This window comes from Marmota flaviventris, chromosome 18, assembly GCF_047511675.1.
Source record: "Marmota flaviventris isolate mMarFla1 chromosome 18, mMarFla1.hap1, whole genome shotgun sequence".
Taxonomy (NCBI): Eukaryota; Metazoa; Chordata; class Mammalia; order Rodentia; family Sciuridae; genus Marmota; species Marmota flaviventris.
The window spans coordinates 19330595-19351468 of record NC_092515.1 but is presented as its reverse complement, the minus strand read 5'-3'; the positions used below and the strand labels follow the sequence as shown (position 1 = coordinate 19351468).

At 45.3% G+C, this 20874-nt stretch overlaps 1 protein-coding gene across 2 annotated transcripts in view; it reads right to left on the bottom strand.

Moving 5' to 3' along the window:
• The window catches only part of Rhpn2 (rhophilin Rho GTPase binding protein 2), a 64412-nt gene extending 49139 nt beyond the window's left edge, over positions 1 to 15273 (bottom strand). For both annotated transcript variants that reach the window (XM_027941416.2, XM_071604570.1), the window contains exons 1-2: positions 15173 to 15273; positions 2113 to 2228 (exon numbers count right to left, since the gene is read on the bottom strand). In XM_027941416.2, coding sequence (XP_027797217.1) covers positions 2113 to 2228; positions 15173 to 15241 — 185 coding nt within the window. In that variant the 5' untranslated portion in view covers positions 15242 to 15273. The remainder of the gene's footprint in view (positions 1 to 2112; positions 2229 to 15172) is intronic.
• Between the last annotated feature and the right edge of the window lie 5601 nt (positions 15274 to 20874).

Sequence of the window (20874 nt, the reverse complement as noted above, 5' to 3'; positions counted from 1 at the left end):
AGTCTGGACCAACTTTCTTATGTACATATATGAAGATATCGCAATGAGTAACACCTTTATGTATATCCATAATGCACTAGTCTTTTTTTTTTTTTTAAGCTATAAGTAAATAGAAGATCAGCAAAATAGAGAAAAGGGAACAAAGAGAAGGAGAAGAGGGTAAGGGGAAGTATTGGGGACTGATATTAGAGCAAATTTTATTCCATGCTTGGATAATGATGTCAAAATAAACCAATATTATGTATAGATAAAATGAACTAACAACAAAAAATAGGAATAAAATTAATTCATATAGTTGGTAAAAGCACAAACACTGAAGGGACTAATAAACAAAAAAGAAGAGTTGTCTTTGTCCTCCTTCCCCTGGGTCTTGTTCTCAAGAGCCAATTCTACTAACAGTTTCTTTCTTTATCCTTCTGTGCATATAGAAAAGCACATGGCCTACTAGGGAGGCTGAAATAGGAGCATCACAAGTTCAAGGCCAGACTTAGCACTTAGCATCACCCTATATCAAAATTAAGTTTAAAATGGCTGGGGATGCAGCTCAGCATTAGAGCACTTGCCTAGCATGTGTGAGGCCCTGGTTTCAACCACTAGAACCACTGGAGCGAGGGGCGAGGTGGAGGAGCCCATGTCCATACATATCTTTCTTTCCCTACCTAATATCTCAGAGACCTTTCAAACCAATTCAGAAATGAATTTAGCTCAAGATCAAGGTTGAAAACTCTTCCTGTTTTACTGATTGCTCAAGGGATAAGTGTATATGAAGTTACCGATCATGCCATTCATTCATTCCTGTCTGTCTGTGACTACCAGAAGCTGGGAGCCCTGGAGTCTTGTATTTCTTTTACAAATACCAAGTTGGTATATTTATTTTTTTTCAACAACCTCCCAAGAAACCTGATTTCTTCACGGACCCCAACAGTCAAGGTGAATCATCGGAAACAGCCAATATCCGTAACCTTGCAGACATGCCTGCACCCTCCCCACCCTTGAAATCCCTAAAAGTTTTGGAAAGCTCCAATGGAATTATAATTTTGAGCAGGCTTTGGGGTTCCGGGTTCCTGCAAGTACTCCCTATCTCTTCCTGAAGCACCAAGAGGCATCTACCTGTCAAACTTACCTGGACAGCAGGTATAGTACCCACCTTAACTATCCACTGTAAAAGACAGCAAGGGGGGACAAGAACCTACCCTAGAACTTTGAAGGAAGAAGAAACTCTGTGCTCAGTAAACAAAAGAAAGCTGGCAGAGAGTCTTGTGTTGTATTAAAGGGTGTGGGGAGGATTTACAGCTGCTTAGGCATGGGTAAGGCTTCACTGAGTTCTGTGCTTGAGAAGGAACTATTGAGTGTTCCAAGGGCATAGGGCTGCAAGTCACCCCTCTCACGCACTTCCTGTTTTATTGTTTGGTTTTCAGACAGGACCTTGCTATATTGCCCAAACTGACCTTGAACTCCTGGGCTCAAGTAATCCTCCTGCCTCAGTCTCTTGAGTCAGTGGGACCCAGGCATGTGCCACCATGCCTGGTTTATGGGTCCTCTCATTAGAAAAGGGGACACTGTCAATAAAAAAAATACCCCAGTCCCATCTTCCTGCCTCGCTGTCTCTTGTACATTCAGCACACATTTACCAAGCAGTGATCTTCGCCAGGCAGTGGAGAAAACAATCAGGTCCAGAAAACAAGGAAAACAAACACCAGGGCAAGAACTGGACTTCAGCGGCTGGGGTTGTGGCCCAGTGGTAGAGTGCTCGCCTGGCATGCACAAGGCACTGGGTCCGACCCTCAGCACCACATAAACGTAAAATAAAGATATTGTGTCCACCTAAAACTTAAGAATATTAAAAAAAGAAAAAAGAACTAGACTTCAGATTAGGATGGCTGACACTCCCCTCACTGTCCTCGGTGCCTCTTCCCAAACACAATCAGGGTGGGCAAAATATTTGTCGTTAACAAGACCAATACTAAGCAAAAAAGAACATGCTCTAGGTACCAGAACTGAGGTGGGAATCCAAAGCTGACACAAGAGCCAGTCCTAGGAGTACAGGAAAGAGAGACAGGCCTTGAGAGGGCCTGGGCTCCCAGCTGAGGCAGTGAAGCCAGAGACACCTACTTCAGAAGGTTTTCCGCTCCTGTCCGCATCCGTACAGCCTTCAGGATCTGCTGATTCAAAGCTGCCCTTTGATTCTGTAGTTTGCTTCGACCAGTTTGTGCAAGGGGATTACAGCCCTAAGGGAAAAATAATAAGAGATGCCCCGTCAGAGATCAGCCACTAAAAATGATGACAATATTTAAGAGAACCGAAAAATGTTTAACATAAAATAACCTCTAAAAGTAACATCAAAGAGAAAAACAAATAGCTGGGCGTGGTGGCTCACAACTATTATCCCAACAGTTCAGGAGGCTGAGGCAGGAGGATCACCAGTTCAAAGCCAGCCTCAGCAATTTAGTGAGGTCCTAAGAGACTTAGTGATACCCTTTCCTAAATAAAATATAAAAAAAGGGGCTGGGTATGTGGCTCGGTCCTTAAATGCTCCTGGGTTCAATTCCTGGTACCAAAAAATAAGATTCACCAGACTTGATATTATTATATATTATCATGAGCAAGACTTATCACAGCAGCTTAGTAAAGCTGCACAGACAGTCCAGATAAATCACATGCAGGCTTCTTTTATGTTCTCTCCCACCTATGATGGGTCACACAGCATATTCTTGTCCAGAACCAGAAATGCAACAACTTCACCCAAGTTAGCCCATTAGAGATTCTTTCCAGGATTTTTAGTGGGTGCTGATCACAAAGGCACCCTCTGCCTAGCATGTACTGAAATTCCAAATTCCTAGAAGGAAAGCAAATGTTCATCATAAACCATACTTTTGTACCACCATCTAGGCACAGAGAAACCTTACCAGTTAAAGAATGAGGAAAACACTCCAAGAACCAAGTTTCCAGATGTTAGCGAGGGCCAACCTTACAAAATAGTCCTTCCTATGGCACATATATTTTGTCAGGTTTTCTTTTCTTTTCTTTTTTTTTTTTTTTTTGTACTGGAGATTAAAGATGGGGTGCCTCACCACAGAGCTACACCCCCAGCCCTTTTTATGTTTTGAGACAATGCTGAGGCTGGCCTCAAACTTGCCATCCTCTTGCCTCATCCTCCAAGTCACTAGGATTACAGGTCTATGCTACCATGTCCAGTTTATAACAAGGTTTTATATGGAAGTATGTTTTATTTTATTTTTATTTATTATTTTTTTGTTTTTTATTTTCTTGGCTGTGTGCCTAAGATGGGATTACTGGGTTACACCATTAATTCTATGTGACCATCAGACCATTTTCCAAAGTCACTATACTATTTTTACATTTCCATTAGGGTTTCCACTTATCCATATCTCATCAATATTTGTAAGGGTCTTTGTATTGTGTGTGTATGTGTGTAGTACTAGAGATCAAACCCAGGGCCTTGTGCATGCTAGGCAAGTGCTCTAATATTAGCTACACTCCAGCCCTATCTTTTTTATTATAACTATGATAGTGTTTGCGGTATCCCATTGTGGTTTGGAACTGCCATTTCCCTGATGATTAGTGATGATGAACTTGGGCTGGGGGTATAGCTCAGTGGTAAAGCACTGAGTCAGCATGCATAAGTCCTTGAGCTTGATTCCCCTCACCAAAAAATAAAATATCACTCTGCTCATTTCAGAGTCTATAGCTGGGATATGGACCCTGAGGATTCCTGCACAGGTAAGGGTTCCTGCCCCATGTGAGTCTCCCTGTCCCTGGTCAGGTAAGCAGTAAAAGTCTTTTCATAGACTTATTGGCCATTAATAGATCTTCTTTGGAGAAATATCAATTCAGAATGTTTGCCCATTTCTAAGCTGGGCTGTCTTTTTATTTGTTAAGTTCAAAAGTATTAGTTTTAGCTGAACATGGTGGCACATGCCTGTAATCCCAGAGACACAGGAGGCTGAGGCAGAAGGATTGCAAATTCAATGTCAGTTTCAGCAATTTAGCAAGACCCCTTAATAAAAAATAAAAAGGAGCCAGCCGTGGTGATGCACCCTGTATCCCAGTGGCTTGGGAAGCTGAGGCAAGGGGATCATGAGTTCAAAGCCAGCCTCAGCAAAAGCAAGGTGCTAAGCAACTCAGTGAGACCCTGTCTCCAAATAAAATACAAAACAGGGTTGGAGATGTGGCTCAGTGGTTGAGTACCCCTGAGGTAATCCCTGGTACCAAAAATAAAAATAAAAAGGGCTGAGGATATGACTTTACAATAAAGTGCCCCTGGATTTAATACCCAGTATGGCAAAAAAATAAAAATAAAAACTTCCCATTCTCCTAATTTGCATGCTCATTATTAGTGATGGTATACACTTTTTAATACAGTAACTATCACTTAGATTTCTTTTTCAGTGAATTGTCTACTTGTGTTCTCTGCCTATATTTTCCTGGGGTTTTTGGGTTACAATGTTTCATCCTATTAAGTTTAAGATCAGAAACAATGTTTCATTTAAACCTAATGATGTGCTCTCCACCCCACACAGGTGTAAGCCCAGAGATCTAAGTCAGGACCACATTCTTCGTTGAAGCTTATCTGTAGGACTGGCAGCTGTGGCTACTCCCTGGGTGTGGCCTGGCAGGCAGTATTCGATGACGAGATCACCCTTTCTCTCCAACTGCGTCACTGCAGTCCAGGCTCTGCACACACCTAGCCTCCCCAACCTCACTCAATCAGAGCCACGCCCACAGCCCGAACCCCAGCAGGAAGAGGAGAGGCAGGTTACCAAGGTTACTACAGCCATCTTTCTCAGAAGTCCCCATTATCAGTGGCCTTTTGGACTGGTGAATCAGAAATGAATTACATTTTTCCTTCCACAAAGATTTCTCATTCTCACTTTCTAGCAGGTCACCACTATTTGTTCCCCACGCAGGCCCCACACCTAGTTTTCCCTAACTTACAAAAACATTTCCTCCCAGAGTTCAATTCACACAGATATTCAGAATTTGAGTTGGGATGAATCTTGAAGTTAGTACATTTTAAACCATTAAACAATCCCTTATTTAAACTTAAAATCAGAAAACTAATTATCTTTTTTTATTCAGATATAAGATAAAATTGTCCTTAATGTTAAGCCAATTGAACATTAAAGGGGTAAAATAACTTATTGGTCTCTTTCCTTTCCACTTCTGAAAATTACTGTGAAAGGCTGTTCAATTTGATTCAGAATTACATGGTTCACCAGTGCTCTGTTTTATTTTACAAAGACGCTTTAATAACTAATTCTTTTATGTATATTCCCAGAGCTCAGATAAGCAGCCATCACAGCATATGGATAAGAACTCTTTCCTGCTCCTATACTTTACCCAACTTCTGGAATCACTACGCCCTAACCAGCCCACAGATGCAGGGTCAAGTTTCTAGATAAGGCATAGGAATGTTGGGATTAGATCTGAGTAATTGGACCCAAAGCTACATTACTTCTCACTGACAGGTAGGAATGCTGGGCCCTGCTAAGAACACAGAAATGCCCACCGGGCGGCTTGGAAATTTTCCTGTGAGGTAAATCTGGGCAAGACATCCAGAAAAATCCCCTGGTATCATCAGAGGCTGTGAGTGATCAATCACTACATCCTTCCAAGGGGTTCTTTTCCTAGGGAGCCCCCTCAGTGGTTACCCACACATTTCTCCTGCCTGGTATTGCCTAGTAACAAGGCCCTAGCCCTGCATACACAGCTTCCAGCCCAGGCCCTGCAACTCAGTATCAGGGTCTCATTCACATAGGAATGTAGAGTGGGCCCCAAAACTGGAACACAGGCTTGTATCAGGAATCAGGGGCACCAACTGAGTTGTCCAATCCTCTAGGGTCACTGCTGACAAACTCCTATAACACAGTAAGACTTTCTCCTACACAGAGTCTATTATGTTCCCTTCCCAGGATTAAGTCCAAGCATTTCCATCAGTCTTGTAATGTGAAAGGATGATTGGACAGCAACCACCAAGAAAAGCAAGCACTGAGGGACTCTTCAGCATCATCGCTAGCTGTGTGGACATCTCCCAAGGGTCGGACACTTATGTGAACCCTGATACAGCACCTCAGCTCTCACAGCTTTGAGGCAAGGTGAGCTATCAGAGACTCAGGAGGAAATAAATATTGGAGTGGGTCTGCAGCTCAAATCCTTCCTGCTCCTTTGAGATGAGCTATGAGGCAGACACAGTGGTAGGAATGTGTGCAGATGCTGGGGCAGCTTGCCTGCCAACCCCCAGGCATCCCTCCACGTGCTCCCTGGCTCAGGGCGGCCCAGCGTTACCCCACATCCTTTGGGGAGCAGTGTGATCCATGCCCCTCTCCCACTGTGGAGCCATGATGGTCAGGGGTGGTAAGTACCTGTTCTCTTACCCGCTTTCCAAGAGGAAGAACCATCTGACTTATGCCTGGCCAGTTGGAAAAGCATGTTCCTTACTCTACAACTGGTTCAGGGATAAGCACATGAGACATGACAATCAGACTCAATCACAGCTCATCAAGAAGTTGCCGTCACTGGGCACAGTGGCACCTAGCTGTGATCCCAGTGACTCAGAAGGCAGAAGCAGGAAGATGGCAAGTTCTAGGCCAGCCTGGACTATTTACCAAGACCCTGACTCAAAATAACAAACAAAGGGTTGGGGATGTAGCTCACTGGTAGAGCCCACCTGGGTTCAATCCCCACTACTGAATTGAAATAGAGGCCCTCCTTGGCCTTAAACCTAGAAAGATAGAAGACTAGATGGTAGTAGCCATATTTCCACCAGTAGGGGAGTATCTCCCCAGAAATGGAACCACCCTAGACCTGAGAAGACAGCTTTAGTGACAGCATTTGAGCCCTTGATCAAGCCAGGCCTGAAGTCATTCCTCTGGACTTCTCAGTTACAGGAGCCAATTCATTCCCTTCCTTGCTAAAGCTGTTCCCTCTACTATTATTATTATTATTATTATTATTATTATTATTATTATTAATGAGGTTTAATTTACATATAATAAAATACACAGATTTTTAAGCATACAGTTCCATGAGTATGGACAAATGTGCATACCTGTGGAGCCATAAATCCTATCAAATTATAGAACACTTCCATCAGTCCTAGGCAGCCCACACCCTGACATCCATCACCACACGTTTCTATCTGTTCTAGACCTTTGTAAACAAAATCGGATAGTATGCATTCTTTTGTGTCTGGCTTATTTCACTCAAAATCATGTTTTGAGATCCACCAAGGCGGATTCATTCATCAGTGATTCATTCCTTTTTTAGTACTGAGTCAAATTCCAGGGATGTGTTTACCTGCCTAAGCCACTTTAGATTGAAAATTCCAGCATCTGCAACTAAAAAGGTCCTACTTAACTGGAATACGTTTATCTAGACTGAAAACTTCTTGTGTCGGTGTACACTCCCATGTCCTCAGAGTATTGTCAGACTGATCACTTGTAAGGCAAGTATTTAATAGCAACACCTAAGCAAAAACTGGAGCCTCACTTAATTTGGAAGAAACAAGAAGATTCCAGTAGACACTGACATGGCCAGGCTACCTAGAAGGTAGACTGGAGGAACAGCACAGTCTTCCCTACCCCACTGGGGGCCCACTCATGCAGGGTCTAGGGCCAGCCTCCTTTTCAACCTGGGCCACCAGTAGGGACCCATCTTCCACACAGCCAAAGACAAAGCCCACATGTAAATGTGTTTCCAGCAAATTCAAGGCAAAGTACAAGCGTGGGATGTAAAGGTCAGGAGTAAAACTGAGTGTGTGGGCTGGGGTTGTAGCTCAGTGGTAGCACGTGTGAGGCACTGGGTTCGATCCTTAGCACCACAGAAAAATAAATAAAATAAAGGCATGCTGTCCATCTACAACTACAAAAAAAATTTATTTATTTATTAATAAATAAAAATACTGAGTCCATCTACAACTAAAAATGTAAAAACAAAAACTAAAACTAAAATGGAGCATGTGTGTGGGGACAGGACAGGACTGGGGTAGCTCTGGGCCCGAGACCCTCATATAGGCCACAGAGGAGGACAGGTGCTTTTACTTGTTTCTCCAGCAAAGATACTTTCTCATTTCCTCCTGGTTATGCAATCCCTTACTCAACCACCAAACTCTAGAAAACAGAATTGTTTGTTTATGGAGTGGTCAGAGCTGTCAACCAGAAAGCACAAAAATAGAATGTGATACCCTGCAATACACACATACATCTAATTTAACTTTTCACCACAATGAAGAATCAGGGCAGGCTGGATGCGGAGAATCTGTCTTTTCCATGTCCAAAAAAAAGAAGAAAAAACATGAATTTTGCACTTGTAAATAGCCCTCCTGCCCTTCCAGGATCTCCGCCAGCTTGGGGCCCGTGGTGGAGGGGAAGGCCCAGCTGCCTCCCTCTAGCATCCCAATCCATATCTATGGGAGTGGAGGAGGCATGAGGCAAATAACTAGAGACTCCCTGCAGTGAGTTTTAGAAATCTGTAAAAATGGGGCTGGAGAAGGCCCTGGGTTCGATCTTCAGCACCACCTAAAAATAAATTAAAAAATAAAGGTATTGTGTCCGACTACAACTAAAAACTAAATATTTTTTTAAAAAAGAAAGAAATCTGTAAAAATGCCTACTGTGTGGCAATCACTATAATTTTTCAACATATTGAATAGCAAAGCTTTTACTGCGCCTCCCACTATACCCAAAACCAGCAAAATCTCCATGAATCAAATGTTTTTGCCAGACCCAACCAATGTCCTGCTTATTCCAATCAACTGTTAACCAGTTAACATCCTTGTCTATAAGATGTCTGTGTAGTATGGGTGGGAGCTGGTATTTGTTTGTGACTTTGAATTTGTGCATTTCTTTGGTTAACTTTTTAACAACTTACTTTTGTAAAAGATTTTTTTTAAAGATAGACACAATATCTTTATCTTATTTATTTATTTTATGTGGTACTGAGGATTGAACCTAGTACCTCACAAGTGTGAGGCAAGCACTCTACTGCTGAGCTATAACCCCAGCCCCTTCCGTTACTTCTTAATGCAAACGATATTGGAGAAAAATAAATGACATCTGAGTTGTTTTGATCTCCTGCCCTTTTCTCTTCTTATAAACAAATGGAAACTTGGGATTTTTCCAAAGGTTTAAGGCCATAATAAACTCACTGGAAAGGCCAAAGAGACTCACATCACTCACATCATTCACCATGGTCGGTCAGTCTCTCTGTCTCTGTCTCTCTTCCCCGCCCCCCCCCCCACCCCAGGCTTCAGGAAAAACCCTGCTCCCAGCCAGCACCCCCTGCTGCCCTCTCTGCCAGACACCTAGTCCTCTGCCTGAGCTGCACCTAGTCCCACTATGCTCTGTGGCCACCTCCAATGTAGCCTTTGTGTCACGAGACTCTAGTATCCGAGCCAAAGGAGGAAGTGTTGATCAGGATAAAGTCAATGCCCAAGAGCATCAGGTGGTGTCTTGGCAACTGTCCAAATAGCCCCAGGAAACAAGGGACATTTACAGTGCTATAGCTCATCACAGTGACTCTCCTCTGAGTCACCCTGAAATTTTCTGTTTCTGCCAGGGGACTCCTCTTGGCCAAGATCCCACAGTGTGAGAAGTATTAGGCAGGCCCTCTGGACAGTGGGTGTGCACCAGGATATCTGGAACCCTTAGCAAGCCATGAGCAGCCTGGGTCCAGTCTGGCCTTTCAGACCCGGCTTAGCCCATGGTGGATTATCAAGGGTTAGGAACAGGATCACCAACTCCCAAACCCCTCCCCACCTGGGAAAGGATTAAGACTCCCAACAGCTGTTGGAAGGATGATACCAATACCTAATAAAGCTGGAGTTGCTTATCCCCAGTACCTACGCTGTACTTGGTGGACTTGGCCCATCAGTAACACGCTTCCCCTCGCACAAGCTGTGCCCATAAATGACACACACAAGTGTCTAACATGAAATCAGACTCTGCTCCCTGCTAAGATAAACCAGGAGGAGATTCTGAGCTTGAAGGGGGAAGAAATTCTCCTTCCTTCTCTGCTGGAGCCTCCAGGAAGCCCAGAGTAAACAGGGGCCATAAACCAGGACACAATGAACCCTGGGGCCCTGTCCAGCGAGCCAGTTTCTGTGAACAAGAAACAACTTCTTCTACAGCTCTTGAGTAAAAACAATGGAGTTAAATTCATTTCGGGGCATTTGTGTTCCCTCAGGATGAAGAGGCAGAGATAACAAGTGACAATGCTGTACTTTGTACTGATTCCTTCCATGTGGTGCTAAAACCTTCCATTTAGGGCCTTTCAACAATCCTGAGGAAAGGCTTTCCTCTATTTTTTCCCCCCAGCTGGTGTTCTTGTGGCTGAGAACTAGTTTTCCTGGGGGGTATGGGAATTACCTCTCCCCTAGGGGCTATCAGGAATCTGCTATCAGGAATCTGCTATCAGGATGCAGCCTCCTAAAAATTTAACATTACTGTGCATTTACCTACAGGTCAGAGAACATATTCTTCCCAGACTCTCAGTAGGAAAAGCATAAAAACCCTTGGGGTGTGGGGGTGGGGTGGGGGGAGCTGGTAGTCCTTTTAAGAATTTATAGTAATCTTATACAATTATACCTGTATTTAAGTATAATAATTTAGTGAGAAACAATACAGTGAGAAGTCAGAGAAACACATGATGTTGTGACAAACCCCCGCAAAATATTTTTTTCTTTTTTTAAAATTTAGAGATGGGGGGGTGGTGGGGGGTGGGGGGGTGGGGGGTGGGAGTTGGGCTGGAGTTGTGGCTCAGCAGTAGAGCACTCGCCTAGCATATGCGAGGCCCTCAGCACCACATAAAAATAAATAAATAAAATAAAGGTATTGTGTCCAACTACAACTAAAAAATAAATATAAAAAAAAAAAAAGCCCTGACCTGGGGCTTACTTTTTATCTTCTAGCTCTGTATAGCCAACTCCTACATGACCCCCCAAAAGACCCTAATTTAAAAGGTATCTCCCCTTCCCCATCAGTAATTATCTTGCACATTTAGGAACCAGGGTCATCCAGCATAAGGGACTTTTAATTCCACAAAACACTGCTGTAGCTCTCCTGAATGAAGCTTGTGGAGGTACTCCACTTCTTGCTGTGAAATAAAGTAAGGGAAGTCCCTCCTTTTCAAGCCTAGCTGGAGCTAGCTTCACAAAGCATCAGCAATGGCCGCATGCTTGAGCTGTAGGGTCCAGGGGCTGGGGGTTGGCTCAGCTATAGAGTGCTTGTCTAGCACACTGAGGCCCTGGGTTCAACACCCAACACTAAAAAAAAAATTAAAAAAAAAAAAAAAAATCAGGGTCCTGTGTATCCCAGAACCTGGTGAGAGTCAGGCACAGAGCTTTTTTTCTTTTTTCTTTTTTAATTTTTTTTTTTAGTTGTAGATGGACACAATATCTTTATTTATGTGTGTGTGTGTGTGTGTGTGTGTGTGTGTGTGTTGCTAGGGATTGAACCCAGGACTTTGTATATGCAAGGCAAGTGCTCTACCATTGAGCTAGAACCCCAGCACAAGGCACAGAGCTTTTTGAGTGTATTTTAAAGAAGAGAGGAAGGGAAGGCAGGGTAAAAGAGAAGCTTGATTTTAAGAATTTGATCCTGCGTGCAAAATTCTAAGTCCAGAGTCGTATGATGTCCTGACCACTGTCCCTGGTTAGCTCAGCCTCCCAACCCACTCAGCAGCAGCTTCCAATCCTTACCTCCCCGGCTGATAGGACTCCTTCCCAGCTTGTTCTCTTTCTCTCTCAATCTCAGAAAGACTCCCCACCTAACTTCTTCACCTTTAGCTTTAAGAGGTTTTAGACTTCCTCATTCTAAAACAAGCCTGCGGGGCTGGGCTGTAGCTCAGTCACAGAGTGCTTTGTGTAGCATGTGAAGTCCTGAGTTCCATCCCTAGCACCACAAAAAATAATGATAATAATAAATAAAGCCAGGCTTAATGCTACATGCCTGTAATCCCAGCTATTTGGGAGGCTGAGGCAGGAGGATAGGAAGTTGGAGGCCAGCCTGAGCAACTTGTGGAGACCCTGTCTCAAAATAAAAAGGGATGGGAATGTAGCTTAATGGTAGAGTGCTTGCCTAGCATGTTCAAGGCCTTGGGTTCAATCCTCAGTACAACAACAATAATAAAACAAAACAATCCTGGCTTCTCTCTTCTGTGTCCCTATCTCTCTCCAGCAACTCTCTTCTCTGCCCTTCCCCCACAACATGATACACTAACTTTGGTCCCCATCCCTCCTACTACTCATCCTCTTACAACTCCCTAAGGGACTAATCAAAAACTCTCCAGGGCTCTTCTGGCTTGTCAACCTCACCCGACCGCTAACAAGAGTCCCAAGAGTCCGCTTCCTTAACACCACTGCTCTCCGGTCTTGCCTCCACCTATCCCTTAAGTAAAGGTATTATTCTCTTCTGCCCCAGGTCCCTTCATTCAATATCCCAAAGCCTCCCACACTGGTGCCTCCCAAAGCTGCATCTCCAGCCAGGAGCAAGTGACTGCCAGGTCCCTGGTGCACTGGAACCCACTTGGATATCACAAAGGTGGCCTCAAATCCACCTGCTCCCCATAATTTGGAGTCCTGCCAACAGTGCCTTCTCCACCATATTCAATCCCATCAGTTCTTCCCACCCTGTGCACACTGCCTTTGCCCATCATTCCAACCTCTTCATTGGGATCCTTGCCTTTGATATGAGTTGGTGCATAAGCTGGTAGGAAGGACTGGTGGTGGAGATTCTGACCCCCCAGCACTTTAAACAGACTGAAGTCATCAGCAGGCTATATCAGAGTAGGAAAGGCAAAGATGACTGGGATAACAGGGGGCTAAATGGCCCCAACTCTGCCCTGCCTGTCTCTACCATTGCCTCTCAGCCACCCCTGACCCTCTAACCACTCAGCTGTCTGAAGGGTCTTCCTCTGACGCAAATCTCACATGTCTGGGATTACTTTAAATGCTTCGGTGGATTACCAAAATTTCGTGGGTCCTTAGGATGTATGACCCTGAACTGCCTAATTCCGGCTAGACTTTCACACCCAGAGGCATTTACAATTCTATGCCTTTGCCCAGGCTGACCCTTCACCTGAAGTGCTCTTCTTTACCTGTGTAACAATCACACTTCATCCAGGGAGCATCAGTTCTTAAGTTCTTAAGTCAAAACTGTCTCAGTTCACAGATCAGGAAAGAGTCTAAGTCAACACCATTTCTTTTCCTCATGCAAAGAACACTCTTTGGACTATTGTGGCTTAACTCAGTCACAGCACAATGATCATTACAAGGTCTCATGTTCAAAACAGATGCTTCTCATGGTAAAGCAGTGATTCATCTGATTTTGCACCAGAGAAACTGCATCTGAAAAACACCCAACCTCACATCCTCTCCCTTTCCCTGTGCATGTCTGTCCTCCCCTGGACTCATGGCTCCCCCAGGAAAACTTGTTCTGGAAGGCTTGGGACCATCACCCTCAAAGGTGTGCTCCATCCTTCCTGACATTTCCCCCCAAACACTGCCATAGGTCCACAAAGCCACTTGTTCAGAAAACAGATAATCCAGAGAGGAAGGAAAGTTGCAGAAAGACAGCAACTTTCTGGAGGCCACAAAGCACTTTTGTGGGGGTGGCAGTCAAGCCCTGGGGCACTAGGACCAACATCTAGGGATTCCCAGGCCAAGCCTCCTTCTGCAATTCCATGGCCTGTGATCCTCTGTCCCAAACGCCTCACATAATTAGAAGTTATAATCCTGTAATTCCATGATGACATCTTTGAACTTAAATATACTGCAAAACAATTTTTTAAATGCTAAAAGCAACTTAACAAAAAAGACTTTTTCCCACTCTGTCCCCACTGGTTTCCAGATTCCCCCTCCAGTCCTGCTGTCACTGCTCCTCACTAATGAGAAAAAGCCCAAAGTTGTCAATATGGAGTGGATGAAGGAAGATGCCAAGACTATTGGTGAACTGAATGGCGGGTTTTGAACAATTAAGAATTGATTGTTCTGAGTTAAACAGTTTCACTTCCCTATTTGTAATTATGATCATATCTGTCATAAAAATAACAAGGACAATCTCTTAACCCACCCAGTGATCTCAGGCCAAGCTCCAATGGCTATGTTTTGACTCACCCAGGACCTGCAAGGAGGAAGGTGTGGAAAGTGTCTCTGTGACTCCCTGCTTCAAAGCATCTTTGTAGACCAGGCCCTGGCACCTTTGGGTATCCCAGCGTCCCTACTGGCACGGGCTGGGGTAGGTTTTGGGGGGTATTTTTGGCACTGGGGATTAAATACAGGGGTGCTCTACCACTGAGCTACAATTCCCCAGTCCTCCTTATTTTGAGACAGGATCTTGCTAAATCCTTAAGGATGCCTCGAATTTGTAATCCTCCCGCCTCAGCCTCCTGAGTTGCTGGGATTATAGGCTTGCACCCCCATTCCCAACCTTGGGTTGCTTTTGATGGACTGAATCGCTATGACCTCCGGGGGAGCAGGCAGTGTTGAGTGCAGAGGAGCGCCTGGACTAGCTAAGAGCCCAGAGTCCGCCGCACTCACCCGCCGGGTTTCTCAGGCAACCAGATAAATCCGCTTTAGCATAAAGCGAGAAGGGGCGAGACCACCGTGCTCAGGCCCTCCTGGGCGAGTCCGAACAAATGAGAAGGCGGCACCCGAGGTCCCCTTCCCCCAGCTGCTATCTTCTACACACTAAGAAGTCGAAGAGGAGGACACTGAAGTATTTTGGAGGGAAAAGGACAACGCCAACCCGCCTGGGGTGGTCTTTCCCTCTCCACTCGCGACCCCGCCTAGCGCTCCGGGGGGAAGTTGGGCTCGGGTCGCAAAGCGCCTGGAGGCCTAGGGCGCCAGCGCAGCTAGTCACAGGTCCTTTCTCGGGATACGCGGAAGCACCCTTCCAGACCCCGGACTCTCGGCTTACACCTGCTCGGGGGCGGCCCCCTGGACCCGCCCTCCGCAGCCGGGCTGCCACCTGTTCCGGGCGCCCGGTACTCAGCGGCCCGTTTTCCATCTCCCTCCCTTCTCTTCCCGCACCAGACCAGAGCGCCTCCCCGTCCGGGCCTCGCCGACCCCGGACGCGCGCTCCCGCAACCCCCCCACATCCTGGGGGTAGGAGGTCTGCGACCCTCTCAGACTCGCCGCCCACCCGAAGCCGCCCACCTTTCGAAAGTAGTCATCGTTCTCCTTCTCCAGCGGCTGGGGGGCCGCAGGCATCAGCGCGTGGGTCATGGTGGCGGCGCGAGCGCGGACGGTGGACTGAGGCTCAGCGACCGCCGCGAGCCCCAGAGGGCGCCGGCCCCGCCCCGCCCCGGAGCCCGCCCCGCGACCGCCCCTCCAGCCCCGCCCGAGGCCAAGTCCCGGAGCCCTGGAGACCCGACCGGCCCCGCCCCGGCCCGAGGCCCCGCCCCCGGCCCCGCCCCGAGAGTCTGTGGGGTCGGAGCCTCGGTCCTTTCCAAGTGCTAGACCCCGCCCGAACTCGCGCCTGGCGATCCCAAGATCTGGGGCCCCTGTCGCGCCGCCCTCAGGACTCAAGAGTCCAGAGGCCCTGACCTGGGCTTCGTTGTTACCTCAACCCTGTGAGCCCGGCATGGCGCCAGGGACAGTGCAGAGGGTCTTAGCTGCAGCAGTGAGGCGCAGGCTGGGAATTCGCCCCTGGAGCCCTGGGAGTAAATGCGGACTCCTGGGGAACAGGGACCAGACCCGACGCCACGTCTGCACCTCTGGTCTCTGGGCAGTGAGGTCAGGCAAAGAGCTGCGCTGAAGGGGACCTTGGGGCCGAGTGGGGGACTCAGCGCCACGGAGCGCCGTAGCTGGCTGACTTGAGCTAATGTCGCTGCGGCCAACCTCAAAACCCCCGAAGCTGGGACTAAATGGATATCTGGGGGGCATTGAGCGACGGAGCCCTCCACGAAGGAACTTCGGGAAGAGTTTTGTGCCCAAGAGACTTGGCGGATATCTTTGAGAACGTTTCTTAACCATTGATTATTCCAAACCTCAGTTTTCACATTTGCAAAATGGGGGGTGATTAGTCTTTCTCAAGCTGGTCAAGGGTATTATGCGTTAAAGGGTAGAGATGCACTTAGTTTTGGAGGAAAAAGGAGACCCCTTGGGTTAGGGTTCGCACTTGTCTGTCCCTGCCCCACCACGAGAGGTTAGACAACTCCGGGGTCGAATAGCCTGGCAGAACCGGGAAGCCCCGGAGTCCCCAATTCGCGGGTCCAGGCCCCTTCCCATCCGAGTCCTGCAGTTACTGCCTCCCCCTCCCCCAACCAGGGGACACTTCCGCTGCAATCCCAGAAAATGTCCCAGGTAAAACACAATCTATTTTTAAATCAAGCCAAGCGTTTCCGTATTTTTTAAGTGCATTAGGGGTTGTTTGAGAGTTTTAAAACAAACAGTGGCAACAACCAAGTAAATGTTAAAAAATAAATGATTAAAATTTTAAAATCCACCTGGTTCCTGCCGGGCCCGTGAAATTTAACAAGGCGTTTTTCAGAAAGGGCTCATTAATTCTAAGAGCTTGCGGAGTACTATCCAGTTCAGGTTGTTTGGGGAAATGATTAAAAAAAAAACTTCTCTTCCCTGATCAAACGCACCCTGGGCTAACTCTCCAGTCCCCCCCCCCCGCCTCAAAAAAAAAAAAAAAAAGAAAAGAAAGAAAAAAAAAAAGAAAAGAAAGAAAGAAAAAAGAAGGAAAAGAAAATAAAAGAAAGAAGGGGGATGGAAAGGAAGAAAAAGAAAAAGAAAAAAGAAAAAAAAGTTGGGTGAGGTGACGTCCGCCTGTAAACCTGGCGACTGCGGAGGCTGAGCCAGGAGGATTCAAGGTCAGTCTGGGCAATTTAACCAGTCCTGCCTTAAGGGAAAAAAAAATAAAACAAGGACTGGGGTCTAGCTTGGTCAGTTGTAGAAATCCCCAGGGTCCAATCCCAAATTAAAAGAAGAAGAAGAAATCTCCCTACTCTGTTAAGGTCTGACGCAAGTATCAGGCTAATTTCAGCATACGTCAGTCACGCTGCACTTAATCCATTTCCCTGGAAACCTGCTCACCTGGGGCTGGAAATTAAAAATAGCCATTTCAGACGCAGCGCGCTGGTGCAAGCCTATGATCCCAGCTACTGTGGAGGCTGAGACCGGAGGGTTCTAGCTCTAGGCCAGCCTGGACAATTTCGGGCTGCGGATTAGCTCAATGGGAAAGCATTAATAGTCTTCTGTAAGTTATTTGTTTTGTTTAGTTTTTTTATTATTTTAAAAGGCAACTTATGCCATAGCCATAAGTTTAAAAAAAAATCGAGAAAAGGGAAAAGAGAAACCAGTGGGTTTTTTTGTCCTAACAAGAGAGACTTATAAAAGTCAATATTGGGGCTGTAGCTCAGTGGCAGAGCACTTGCCTCCACCGCACATACATACATACATGCATACATAAATAAATAAATGCTGTCCATCTACCAATACAAAAAAAATAAAAAATAAAAAATAAAAAGTGGACTGGGGTTGTAGCTCAGCGGTAGAACGCTGGCCTAGCATGTGAGGTGCTGGGTTCAATCCCCAGCACCACATAATTAATCAATTAATAAGTTACTTAATTAAATTAAGTGTCCATCTACAGCTAAAAACATTTTTTTAAAAAAGTGAATATAATGGAAACCATGGTCCATTGTTTAATCTAGCCTGATGTTGTTGCCTAAAAAGCTCAAAAGAGCTGCTGCTTTGTTAAAAAGGAAAAAGAGTAAGAAAAGGAATCATGCTATTGAAGACACACCAATCCTTCCTGACACTATTTCCTGGGCATCTTCATAGGTAAAAAAGCACCTCTCTGGGTGAATCCCAACCAGGCATCTATCCTCTGGCCACAGGAACTATCTGAGTATCACTCCTTCAGGCTACACAGAATCATACACCTTTAGACATTCTCATGGAAGGGGGACCCAGAGATCTCATCCCATAGCTCTGATCCCATTGTGATCAGGAAATGAGAGCTTCTGCTGACCCAGCAAGGGAGCAACATTTAACCTCTTATTTGTCAACCCCATTTGGCAGACTGTGGGACAAGAACTACCAAAGAATCTCTGCTCCTAACAAAAAAGAAAAAAGCTAGGACTGACATTTCTGAGACAGGCAAAAGATTAAAATCTCAGCCCCAAACAATGATTTTGCCAAGTCCTATTTTATTGTTTATTTTAGATCATCAGTCTGCAGTCCAGGGATCTGATTCCTTCAAGTAAATTGTGAGTTTTGTTGGTGTGGTGGTGCATACCTGTAATCCCAGCTAACTGGGGGCTGAGGCAGAGGGATCACAAACTCTAGGTGGGCCTTGGTGATTTAGCAAGACACTGCCTCAAAATAAAAAATAAGAAGGGCTGGAATGTAGCTCAGTGGTAGAGTATCAGGGGGAAAAAAAAATCATATTTCACCTCCTAAGATGTGCTTGTTGACTAAAGGAGCATTGGCTTCTCTGGGGACAGCCTGATGTACTCTTGGGGAATCTGATGAAATTTGCTAAACTAAATGCAGAAATAGAAGAAAATTGCTATGGTTTGGGTATGGTTCAAGTGGGTTCCCCAAGGGTTCATGGGCTAGAAACTTGATCCTCAGTGTGACAATATTGAGAAGGGGGAATCTTTCAAAGGTGGGGCATAGTCAGTAATTAGGTCCTTGGGGAGACATCATGCCAGAAGGGATTAATGCCGGTCTTACAGAGTAAGTTAGTTCTGGACAGGGTGGGTTGTTCTATAGTAAGGCGGCCCCATGTATTTTGTTCCCTCTGCATGTGAACATTTCCATCTCTACCATGTTGTGACCTAGCCAAGGGAATTCATATCAGAGACCAAACAAATAAGAACACCCAATCTTCAACTTTCAGCTTCCAACATTGTAAGCTAAACAGACCTTTTTTCTTTATAAAATATCCAAGTATTTTGTCATAGCATCAGAAAATGGACAAATAATATTTATTATAAATTATGGACCAAATTTTACAGTTTAAAAAAAATTCTTAGAAATTTAAACCATACAGTACCATGGAGGAATAGCAACTAGAGAGGGATCCATTGAATCCAGGCACGACTGTAATCTCAGTGACTTGGAAGGCTGAGGCAGGAGGATTGCAATTTGGAGGCCAGCCTCAGCAATTTAGTGAGGCTTTGTTTCAAAATAAAAAATAAAAAGGGATGTAGCTCAGTGGCAGAGCACGCCTGGCTTCAACCCCCAGTACTGAAAAAAAAATTTTTTTTTTTTAAAAAGAGAGGGATGGGAGCTGGGTGCTGTAGCACACTTGTAATCCTAGCAGCTCGGGAGGCTGAGACAGGAGGATTGCAAGTTCAAAGCCAGTCTCAGCAACTTAGGGAGACCCTGTCTCAAAATAAAATTTAAAAGGGCTGTGGATGTAGCTCAGTGGCCAAGTGCCCCTGGGTTTAATACCTTGTCCCCCTTAAAAAATGCTCTTATAGGGCTGGGGATGTGGCTCAAGCGATAGCGTGCTCGCCTGGCATGCGTGCGGCCCAGGTTCGATCCTCAGCACCACATACAAACAAAGATGTTGTGTCCACCGAGAACTGAAAAAAAAATATTAAAAAAATTCTAAAAAAAAAAAAATGCTCTTATAATAGTAAGAGTCACTTACTTGTATACTTATTCTGTGCCAGGAAGTATGAGCATTTTGCGTGTGTGGTCTCAGCTGGTCTTGTCTTCTCATACCTCAACTAGGCAGGCACTTTATTATCCTCATTTTGCAGAAGAGAAAGCTGAAGCTCGGAGGTCACCAACTTGGTAAAGGATAGATTCAGGGTTGTTTGATTCTACACTGCATGCTATTTTACCCCTTTCCTTGTGAATTAAAAGGAGAAGTATTAGGCCAGGCGTCTTGGTCAACACCTCTAATCCCAGCTACCTGGGAGGCTGAGACAGGAGAATTGCAAGTGTGATGCCAGCCTGGGCAATTTGGCAAGACCCTGACTCAAAGAAATGGGCTGGGGTTATAGTTCAGGCTTTAGTAACATACAGGAAGAAATAAAGAAAAGAAAAATTGAGAGAGAAAGAAAGACAAGGCATTTTGACAAATAGGAATGAAGTAATTATGGGTTAAAAATAAATGAGACAGGGCTGGGGTTGTGACTCAGTGGTAGTGTGCTCGCCTAGCATGCATGAGGCACTGGGTTCGATCCTCAGCACCACATAAAGTATAATAAAGATATTGCGTCCACCAAAAACTAAAACATAAATATAAATAAATAAAACAAAACTGCAGATGTAGCTCAGTGGTAGAGTACTTACTTAGCATGCATGAGGTCCTGGATTTTATCCCCAGCACCCCTAAATAAAGAAAAAGAAAAGTAGAACCAGGCACCATGTGGTATACATCTATAATCCCAGGAGGATTTACAGGGTTTACAGGCATGTACCATAAAAAGGTCTGCCCAAGGTATTTCACGGCCTGAGGCAGGAGGATCTCAAGCGTGAGACCAGCTTTAGCAATTTAGGGAGACCCTGCCTCAAAATAAAAAATAGGCTGGGAGGGGCTGGGGATGTGGCTCAAGCGGTAGCTCGCTCACCTGGCATGCGTGCGGTCCAGGTTCGATCCTCAGCACCACATACAAACAAAGATGTTATGTCCGCCGAAAAACTAAAAAATAAATATTAAAATTCTAAAAAAAAAAAAAAAAAGGCTGGGGATGTGGCTCAGTGGTAAAGGCTCTTTGGGTTCAATCCCCTATAACAATAAAGCAAAATAGAATAAAATAATGAGACAGAATGGCAAACAGTATGGAGTATTGTTGAGAATGTGGAGTACCCATAATATCATATATTGCTGTGGGAGTGTAAATTGTTATAAACTGATATGAACATTTTGGACAACTGGGTTCCTC